Source organism: Capsicum annuum, chromosome 6 (assembly GCF_002878395.1).
Source record: "Capsicum annuum cultivar UCD-10X-F1 chromosome 6, UCD10Xv1.1, whole genome shotgun sequence".
Lineage (NCBI taxonomy): Eukaryota > Viridiplantae > Streptophyta > Magnoliopsida > Solanales > Solanaceae > Capsicum > Capsicum annuum.
Window position 1 is genome coordinate 198,197,562 of NC_061116.1, and position 11,093 is coordinate 198,208,654.

General features: G+C 37.5%; 1 protein-coding gene across 2 annotated transcripts; it reads left to right on the forward strand.

The window, feature by feature from the left end:
* Positions 1-293: 293 nt before the first annotated feature.
* LOC107876073 (PHD finger protein ALFIN-LIKE 3) lies at positions 294-5,627 on the forward strand. Of its 2 annotated transcripts, none has more exons than XM_016723068.2 (5): positions 294-576; positions 856-888; positions 2,974-3,202; positions 4,602-4,731; positions 5,083-5,627. In XM_016723068.2, exons 1-5 carry the CDS (start codon positions 474-476, stop codon positions 5,350-5,352), a joined length of 765 nt encoding a protein of 254 aa, XP_016578554.1. In that variant the 5' UTR covers positions 294-473; the 3' UTR covers positions 5,353-5,627. The 2 variants fall into 2 exon arrangements, with proteins under 2 accessions (XP_016578554.1, XP_016578553.1); XM_016723067.2 differs by having other exon boundaries at positions 302-576; positions 5,080-5,627.
* The last annotated feature ends 5,466 nt before the right edge of the window (positions 5,628-11,093 follow it).

The window sequence follows — 11,093 nt, forward strand, 5'->3', positions numbered from 1 at the left end:
AATATATATATTATTTATTTAGTTATAAAATTTTGGTTTTTTGGTTTAACCAATTTTTTTTTTTAAAATAAAAAATCGAACCGAAAAATCAAAATTTTAAAATTACAAATCAAATCAGATCCGAAAAATTGAAAAACCGAAATCAAAATTAAATTTTGATTTAATTTTTTAATTTTTTCAATTTAAACCAAAATATGTTCACCCCTAATTATACCTCACACCAAACACCAAAGGATCCCTTAAAATTAAAATATTAAATTAACAAAATACATTATATTCTTAATTTTTGCACTACTAGTGTGTGTGTTTAACGTTATCCGCTAGTTTTTCTCCCCTCTGGGACTCATCATCTTTCCTTTCAATTTCTACTATTAAAACCTTTTCCCTCTCCCTTTTTTTCTTTCAAATTTTCCCCCTTCCCCGTTCTACAAAAAAATAAACCCTAATTTTCCTTATTTTTTTTTTCTGTATAAATGGACGGTGGAGAAGGAGAGCAGTATAATTCCCGTACCGTTGAGGAAGTTTTTGGGGATTTTAAGGGTCGACGTGCTGCTTTGATTAAGGCTCTTACTACAGGTGTCTTTTTTTTTTTTTCTCTTTTATTATTGGTCTGAAATTAGGGTGATATTTTGCGTATTAAATAAGAGACACCCTTATTGTTTACTTGTTGAAGAAATTAATAATTTTTGAATACCCAACAATTTTGGAATTTTTTTGAGATAATTACAGAACCTTGTTTTTAATTCCCAAATAGTAGTTATAGTTTTTTCCCTATGCTTCGAGTGTGCTGTTTCTGTATGTATTTGTTTGATTAAAAAGCATATTTAACTAATGGGGTTATGTGGTTTATTGCAGATGTGGAAGAATTTTATCAGCAGTGTGATCCTGGTAAGGGTTTTCTTCAGTATATAGTTTGGATTTTCTTTACTTTCATAACCTGTCAGTAGTGAATGTCATTGTGATTGTTGCTTCATTTTAGTTTTGGGTATTAGAGAATTTGATGTTGAACTAGATAGAGATGCTGTTATTGTGTTCTGGCCATGAACGACCGAAACTTGCCATCGTTGCAGAGTTTTATTTGTTCATTGGCAACTTTTGTGTGCAATTTATTGTGTGCATGTGTGTTTCTTTCTTTTATGGAAAGGTTTTTTAAGGAACATAATCAATTCATTGTGAAGAAGTTGAGAACAGTTTTGTGCTTGTTGTCATTTGCTGATAACTATGTTAAAAAAATCTAGAACTGACCCACAGTGACTGTTTTATCTGAAACCCAGCCGTTGACTCGACTTAGAAAGTAAAAGTAATGTCTGATATGTAGGTTCATTTGTTGGTTAACTGGTGCTTCAGCGAACTGCTGTCACTGAAGATTGTACTTTACGAATAAAAGTGTAGCATTTGATTAAATTAGATACTAGCTGCACATCTGCTCCCATGTTCTTTTTCCCCTCTGTTTCTTCTTTCCCCTTGAACTGGCTCCCTTATCGGTCTTATGTGTTATAAGGTGGTGGTGACATTTTCAAAGGTGGATCCAAAAATTTAAGTATATGGGTTCTATATTCTAGAAAAGAAAACTGACTCTGTTTTGGATGAATTATTTATACATATTGAGTGGTTTTCTTAACAAAAATATAGAGTCTTGGTCAAAGCTATTGATATCTGCTGAACCCATAGCCTTTAGCTCTAGCTCCACCCCTGAATATGTGATTCTGCTGATATAACTGCTTAGAGTAGGAAAAAAAGGATTAAGATATGGTCATAGGAATTAATGTAGGAGCACTGGAGCAGTCAATTGATTAGTTTTTTTTTGTTATGACCAATTCAACCTTTTCCTTTCTAGTTGTCCAATCTTCCTTTCTTTTATTTGTACTGCACATATAATTAGGTCTCTTTGGAGAAAAGTAAATTGCATTGGTTTTTGAATCATCTGTAATGTTAAAACATTTGTGTAGGAGGAAGTTGGCTTGAAAGACTTAACAGTTTCTTGGAATCTATTCAAACTTACCTAAAGATAGGATAAGATAGAAGAAAAGTATTGGTGATATCAACTAATTAGGGATATGTTTAGTAATGTTAGTATGCGTATTTAGGCCTGATGCTTTTCTGCGCCTGATGCTTTTCTAGGAGTATTTTAGTGTTATCGTAGTTCCTAGATTTATGTGCCAGTAAAAATATAGAGAAATTATAATATTATCTTTTTAGATTTATATTGCAGTAAAAATATAAAGAGACTCAAATATTTATTTTTTTACACTGGGTTTGTTGTTGTTGTTGTTGTATTATTTATACAGTGAAAAGTAATTATAATTATTATAATATCACCTCCTGCAGCTTACTAAGTTTTGCATGTCAAGTTCTCTGCAGTCCCTCCATCTTGTTACATTGGCCAAGTGCAAAAGTAAAAATGATTGAATAAGTATAAATGCTCTTGCATATTTATAGAATTCTGTATTGTCATATCTGTAGTATTTGTCTTCACTACTTCTAAATTACAGAGCATTGCGCTTCAACATATTTTTTCATCTCGACTCTTTGCTCCTGATTTGATTTTACTCCCTTGCTTCTGTAGCTGTGCTAAATTAATGTACCTAAATATAGTCGTACTTAGTTGCATTTAGCGGTGATTTATGGATGAAAAGATTTGCTTAATGTTTTCAAAGGTGTACTTGCTTTGCTACTAGAAGTGTTATATTTAATGGCACTGATTCATTTCCCAGCTATCAGATGTGTCATATATAGGGTGATTGAGTTAGAGTACAGTTCCCTATTGGTACTCTTCTCTTTATTTTTTAATTGAGGCTCAATTTGTGGTAATACTACTATGCTCCTTTTTCACACCATGGTCCCCTTAATGGTATGAAAAGCTTTTGATTAACATTAATGTGATGTACTTTAATTTGGTACTTTAATCCATCTTTTATGATTTATGTAGCTTCTTGTTCAAGCGGTTAAATATCTCGATTTTGTATTATCCAGAAAAGGAAAACTTGTGCTTGTATGGGCTCCCAAATGAACAATGGGAGGTCAATCTGCCTGCTGAAGAAGTACCACCAGAGCTCCCCGAGCCTGCTCTTGGTATTAACTTTGCTAGAGATGGGATGCAAGAAAAGGACTGGCTATCCTTAGTTGCTGTCCATAGTGATTCTTGGTTGCTTTCTGTTGCCTTCTATTTTGGTGCTAGATTTGGATTTGAAAAGGCCAGCAGGTACTTCTCATCCAAACATTTATTTGTTGTAAGCCTAAATATTTCCATTTTTAGAGGTCGTTCATTATGAGCGTCGCTTGATTAAAAAAATGTAGGTAATTCATATTTGTTGCACCCAAAGGTGTGACCTAGTGGTCAATGAAGTGGATTGTGAATCATGATGTTTCAGGTGTCAAATCCCAGCAGCGACAAAAAAAAACACTAGGTGATTTACTCCCATATGTCCTAGCTTGGTGGACATAGTTGCCTGGTACTTGTTGCTAGTGGGAGGTATCCCGTCGAATTAGTTGAAGGTGTGCGAAAGCTGGCTCAAACACCATGGTCATCAAAAGAAAATCATATCTGTTGGTGATGCGATAAACTTAGGAGATGTTTACTTCCAGTATTTCATTTGATATAATGCTCATATTTGATTCCCAGTACTTCAATTTTCCTGCATCTATTTTATTTGGGGTGTCTTGCATTGAAAAAATAGTTTTTCTTATGGTCGGTGATATAGTTCAGACAACATTTGGTATCATGCTGTTATAACAGCCATGCTACTGTTCCAGAGGAGGTATAAATAGCAAGCCTGCTTAATATTAAGTTGCACGTAGAGAACTATTGGGCATGGGCAGAACCGAGCTGATTCAGTTAGAGGAGTAGTTGTTCTAGTTACAGGCTGAAAAGGTTCTTCCTCCAGCTTTTACATTTTTTATTATATATGGACAGATCTCAAATGGAATGTCAACCGAAACAATAGAATGTTGACCTCTTGTCGCTTGGATAGCTGTATGACCAGCATACCTAAGGTTGGTAAGCCTATTTTTGGCTAAGCACAGTCAATCAACCATCATCATAGTATTCAAGCTCAAGTATTTTCTTTGAAATTGTGAAAGAGCTCTTATTGAGCAAGGTTCAATTTGGTTTCTTTTCTGCATTTTGTGTTTGGTACGTGTAGGATCCTTTGATGAATTGAAAATGCTCCAACTTTTCACTTAGTAAAGTAAATTTGATGTTAATGGGGAAGTCATGTTCTGCTCATTTTCTCATTAGCCCCACTGCATATAGGATAGAATAGTCCATTCAGTACTTAAAATACAGGAATTAGCGACAGACAAATTCCATAGCTAAACAGTAAAATCTATTGCTAAACCTATTATCTACTGATGTTAGACAAGCAATTTAATGACGAAATTTATAGCTAATTCCAGTTGGTTTTTGATTGTTGTAGAGATTAGGTTTAATTCCTTGTAACCTACCCAAAGATTGTGCCTCCTGTTTGAAACACACATCAGAATATGCATTGTCAATATGTGCCTCAGTGGTGACAGAAGTTACACAGTTCCACACCTCATGAAGTTCACTGCGTTTTTTGTCTTCTTTCCGCTGCTCATGATGTCCTATTCTTCTTGTTCAGGAAGAGGCTCTTCAATATGATCAATGATCTGCCTACAATATATGAAGTAGTGACTGGTGCTGTAAAGAAACAACAGAAAGAAAAATCTTCCAGCCACAGTGGCAAAAAGTCCAAGTCAAATTCCAAGGCGGTAAGTCTATCTTTGCACAATATCTTGGTTTGCAAGTCAAAAGTAAGATGCTGTTTACATTTTTCTGAGACAATTTTGCATTATGTGTGTTGCTCTCATGACTTCGAAGATGCAAATTTTGAAGTTTTATTAAGTATCTCTTGGATCTTGATTGGAACACCTATCACATTCTACTGGGTATTTGTTTTTCTGTTTTCTGGGGTCGTAGAGGTTGCAAGGAGAGCTTGTGTGTTGGACTAGCTAATCTGATCTAACCCTGTAATGATGATGCCTATCGTCTACCCACATTATCTTAACTTCTTTTGGTTTATATATATATATATATATTTTATGTTTTGGTGTCAAAAGCAGAGGGCACCAGATTATCAGGAGAAGCTTACAAAGATGCAGCCTAAAGATGAAGAGGAGGGCTTGGATGAGCAGGACGAGGATGAGCATGGCGAGACACTGTGTGGTGCTTGTGGAGAGAATTATGCGGCAGATGAATTCTGGATTTGCTGTGACATATGTGAAAAGTGGTTCCACGGCAAGTGTGTGAAGATTACCCCTGCCAGGGCTGAGCATATTAAGCAGTACAAGTGTCCATCTTGTAGCAACAAGAGAGCTCGAGTTGACTTATAGAATCGGATGAAGTAGCATCTTCTGTTGGTCAGGTTATTCAGGCCGTTTGGCTCTAACTCGTGGAAGTTTAGTGGCGCTGTGGTTCATCTTTGTATACTGTTTTCTGTTTGCTCTAGCATGCAGCAGATGAATAGGGTTCTACTATTGGTTTAGTTCTAAATAGTCTTAAATTAGCAAAAAAAGGTCCATACTGTTATTTTAATTTTAAACAGTTAAATGTGTCTTGTTTTTGTAGGATTAAGTCTTATTAATGTGACCTATTGAGTTCCCACCAACTTTGGTGTACATGTCTGTCGGTTTTTTGAACATTCAGTTGCCTAGAATTGTGAATTATGGTCATGTGGTTGCCCCATTCAAAAGATGGTATACCAACGTCGTATATTTCTTAGTTGACCCTCATCCAAAGAAATGAAGGTGTTCTTCACATAATGCCATTACTACAATATGCAGTAGGCAAATTTGTTGATTGTTGGCTATGACATTTCACTTTTTTTTCCGCTTCTCTCTACTTCCACGAGGTAGTGGAAAAGGTCTGCATACATTTTGCCCTTTTTGGACTCCATTTGTGAGATATCATTGGGTATTTTGATGAGGGGTGTGAGGTAAGCCCTCTCTTGGTTTTTGTTGAAAGGGGGAAAATAGTACTAATAATATCACATTACATTGTACCTAAGGTACAACTTTGGTGTACATGTCTTTGGTTTTAACTTAAAAATTAACATAATGAGGCAGAACGAGTTTTCTCATTTTTGAAAAATTTATAAATGTGCAGGACTATTTTTCGACAAAAGGTCTGTAAATAAAGTCGTAATGAAACATGAAACAAGATAAAATAACAGAAATACGACACACAAACTAGTATTATACACTATCAAACCAAAAGCACACACTTCACCCAAATCCTTCTGACCATAAATTCCAACCTATGTTTAAAGCCCAACGACTACCAGCAAGGCTACACCAAAGCACTCCTATCTACCGGCTACGACTCACCCAAACACACGAGCCTTCTGTCCTAATTCACGTCCTCCATACCTTCTTATCTAGATTTATATCCTCGATAAGTTGTAACGGTTTCATGTCATGTCTAATCAACTTTCTCCAGTATTAAATTATTTATCACTCAATCTATTTTTCTAAAGTATTAAATTTAATATATTCAAACTATAATACAATAAAATTATCTCATTATTTATTATTTCATGTGTGTCATAATAGGAATTCGGAACCAAAATATGCCATGAAACTAAAAAAAATATCAAAATATGTCATGTCTTTAAAGTGGTACCATAATATGCTTAACTCTCTTATATGTATTATTTTTAACGAAAATGAGCAAACAGAGTTAAGTTTCAGAAAATGTACATAACTCTATTAAAAGAGAGTTATCTATTTCTTTTTACACAACTCACTTAAAAAGTGAGTTATGCAATAGAAGTCACACAACTTTCTTAAAAAGAGAGTTATGCATTTTTTTCTAAGCATTTTTTCTACATGACTTACTCAAAAAGTGAGTTATATAATAAAAGTTACATAACTTACTTTTTTTCCTCTACGTAAATATAATAAAAATTATATAACTTACTTTATAAAAACTTAAAATGTGTGTGATAAGTGCATAACTTTATTAGTGATATGAAATATGAATATGGTGCAAAAAATATGAGTTGTGCGAAAAATTGACATGTTCATCAAAAACGTTTGTCAGTCATAAAAGTACCATTAGAAAAAATGTAAAATTCACAAAAAAATGAGTTATCCTTGTTATTTCTATAAAAATCACATATTTATGTATATATATATAAATATATATTATTTATGCACTTTCCTTTGCCACTCAAGTGTACGACATCTGTCGTGCTTAGGCCCCTTCTTCCCTTACCTAATGAAAGAGTCCACCGCTTGCCTTAGTAGTCTTAAATAAGGCGTGCAGGTCTGCCTCTTTAGTAGATGATTCACTACCGAAGCGAAGAAAAGGTTGGATCAATCAAAGAGGGTACTACGAGCCCTCTGCCCCACGCATCTAACCAGCTCACGTGGTTCACCGGTTCCACCGACTAGACCAAAAGAGTGATTTAGTCAATACAGAGGTGCGTTGTGCTGTCCCTATTGGGCTGGGCCCTTCCCCATAAGGCCCTATCGTCGGGGCATAAGCGCCCTCTTGCTACCCATATGCGAGGCGCCATCTTAGCCTTCCCTGACCAGGATCGCTCCCACACCTGTAGCGTTCGTGATCGGCCTCCTCAACTGTGTATTGATCGAAAGGCAGGGCGGCACAGCCCCCAACCAAGGAAGTGGTTACGTCCAGTATGTCCCCCCTTATTCCCGACATGCTATGGTACCCCGGAGTGGTTAGGAGCGGGTCGAGTCCGTATCGCTGCGGAGCAACCACCGCGTCCGGATCTGATCTATTTACTCGGCAATTCATCCGGTGACTTCACGGTCGCCAAAGAAGCCCCAAGAAGCATCAAACATTTTCGATGAGATCCATGGAGCAATTCTTAGATAGCAAGCACTAGCTCCCGGTGCGAATTCATAAAAGCAATCAAAGAGAAGATCGAAGAGAATAAAACGCCCGTAGTGGTTAGTATAGCGGTTCCTTCTTTTCCTAGAAAACATTTGAAAAAACCTGCTACAAAACTATCGAGCAGGGGTAAAAATACGATAAGTAGATATATAATTTCGAGTGTGATCAGACAAAAATCAGACGATGACAGAGCGGCATACCAAAAAAAAAGCAAGAAATAGGAACGAAGAACGAAACTTTACAACAACTTTTTCGTAGACGTTCGACTTGCATGTGTTAAGCATATTGCTAGCGTTCCTTCGTAGATCTCTGGATTTCACCCTAACCCAAGAATTTCTTTTATATAGGGAGACTCGTGCCTGCGTACTGCAAGATCGAGTTTGACTTGCTCAACGAACTCGATTTCCTTTATGTCTTTCTCTAACAGGCCCCATTCGGGGGTTTTGTCCAGTACCTCTCGCTCCATTTCTTGATTGTTCCTATCAGCTTAGGTTTTATATAGTATAGCGGATGAGTTAGTAGTTAATTGCTATCCCCTTTTTACCTGTATTTGAAGTCGTGTTGTTGTTGTCTGTGCGAGCTGGTATTCTTTTCGATCTTGCGATGAACTTTAGCCGTTCTTTGTTGCTTTAAGCAGTAACATGTTCCGTTGCAGAAAAAGCAGTTATGAAGCATCCGTTCTTTGTTGGAATCTCTCGTACGAGATGTCCGGTGTTTTGAGGAATGTTGGGACTTCACTTTACCTTTGGAAGGAACTACAATTATATCTACCTGCGGTTTGACTAGTTCCTGATCGTTAAGTAAGTTTTCAATGGTTTGATGCTGTTATAATCCTTCAGCCTCGCTATCTTTAATGTTGTGCGATTGAATGTTGAAGTAGTGTAGTCTTAAGTGTTGGGCTTGGTTGGAGTTGGTTTACCGGACCGAAGAGTGGCAAGAAATATTATTACAATACCGAAAAGAACTTGTCGCAGGAGCAGCCAAAAAAGAAGAGACTCCTTTAACAATAAATAAAGAAATTGCGTAAGTAAAAAGAAAGATAGCCAGTCCTCTTGGGCAGCCGAGAGTGTTATGTAAAAAGGACCAAGAAGGATCCTATCCGTCAGGAGAAGGGGGAGGAGTAAGAGCTAGCTTTAGGGGCGGAATCGAATGATTACGAGATAAACAATGAGACAAAGGAGAGCACTTAGACGAGTTAGCCAAAAAGAAAGACCACCAAAAGTAACGACCACCAAGATAGGTATAGTAATTCGATCTTTTGATCACCCATTTTTTGAAAACCATTTTTGGGGGCTTCCTCCTTACACACGGAAGATTGGATTTCCTGAATCACGAGTCTTATATACTGTGTTACGATCACCTCATATTGATAAAAAGTCCAGAGAACAATTTTGGATGAAAATAAAGAAAGAATTTCTGATCATAAAAATAGAAAGACATGAATTGCGCAAGAAGTTCTTTCAGTTAAAATGTTGTGCGACTCGGAGGACATAAGACTTCTTGGTCAAGCCAAAAAGATTGCCGACTGGATGCTCCTACCCCACCATGCCTGGCCCTTTATCTTACCTTAAGAAGAAAGAGGAGGTATGAAGTATGGGATAGAATGCAAGAAGTATATGATACAATAGATAACCTTTAGGAGTGGAGGCAATCCTCTTGATTGATCAATGCGAGTGAACTATGCTTAGACGCTTCGTAAAACCGCACCGATCTACGAGAGAAGCTGATAGGTGAGTAGGCTTCCCCTTTCAATTCATGAAATGTGATTTGGGACACGATGGGAGTTTGCGTGTCTCGGTAGGAAAGATATCACCGGAGTATAGCACAAGATTTCCTTTTTTTGCTGCCATGGGGTCGACTTGTTAACAAGGTAAACCCAATGAGAACCAAAAAATGGGGGGTACAGCATTGGGCAGAAGACGATCCAAAAAGCGAAGGCTCACCCAGCTGAAGGAAGGGGGTGAGATAGGCAAGAGGTAGCTTGCTTCCAAGCCGGCTTGGCCGCGAGGAATCAAAAAAGTTTTGCCGGTGCTGACTTGGAACTCGGGTGACGGAATAAGACGGCCAAAAACAATGAGCAGTCGCGGTCGAAGCTTGGCTCTAGCCGATAGGTTAGCAATAAGCTTGGCTACAGCGAAGCGCTTACCAAGCGCGAAGGAAAGGGCCTTCGCCATTTGAGCCGTATACGGGGGAACTCGCACGTGCGGTTCTTAGGGGGAGAGCTAGTAGGAGCCATCCCATCCCAATAGCGTATATTTGGAGCTCAATATGAAATCCAATTTCTTGCAAGACCCGTTCGGATAAGGAAAAACTCCAGAGATTGCTTCGAAATAAGATCCTTGCGTTGACAGTTTCCTGAACCAGAACCGAGGGAGGATGAGAGGAAAAGGGGATCAAAATGTCCCATAAAAAAGTTTGGGCTTTCCATTCTTCCTTCCCCCCTCCTCACTCCCCCTTTTTCAATAAATAAGTCCCGCGCGCCCCTGTCTGATAAGGAAGAAAATGAAATAATCTCAATTTTATGACAAATTCGATCTGATGGCTGTTCTCCACTAACCACAAGGATATAGGGACTCTTTATTTCATCTTCGATGCCATTGCTGGAGTGATGGGCACATGCTTCTCAATACTGATTCGTATGTAATTAGCACGACCTGACGATCAAATTCTTAGTGGGAATCATCAACTTTATAATGTTTTAATAACGGCTCACGCTTTTTTAATGATCTTTTTTATGGTTATGCCAGCGATGATAGGTGGATCTGATAATTGATCTGTTTCGATTTTGATAGGTTTGCCTGACATGGCATTTCCATGATTAAATAATATTTCATTCTGGTTGTTGCCTCTAAGCCTCTTGCTCCTATTAAGCTCAGCCTTAGTAAAAGTGGGTAGCGACACTGGGTGGACGATCTATCCGCCCTTAAGTGGTATTACCAGCCATTCTGAAGGAGCAGTTAATTTAGCGATTTCTAGTCTTCATCTATCTGATGTTTCATCCATTTTAGGTTCTATTAATTTTATAACAACTATCTTCAACATGCGTGGACCTGGAATGACTATGCATAGATCACCTCTATTTGTATGGTCCGTTCTAGTGACAGCATTCCCACTTTTATTATCACTTCCGGTACTGACAGGGGCAATTACCATGTTATTAACCGATCGAAACTTTAATACAACCTTTTCTGATCCCGCTGGATATATATATATA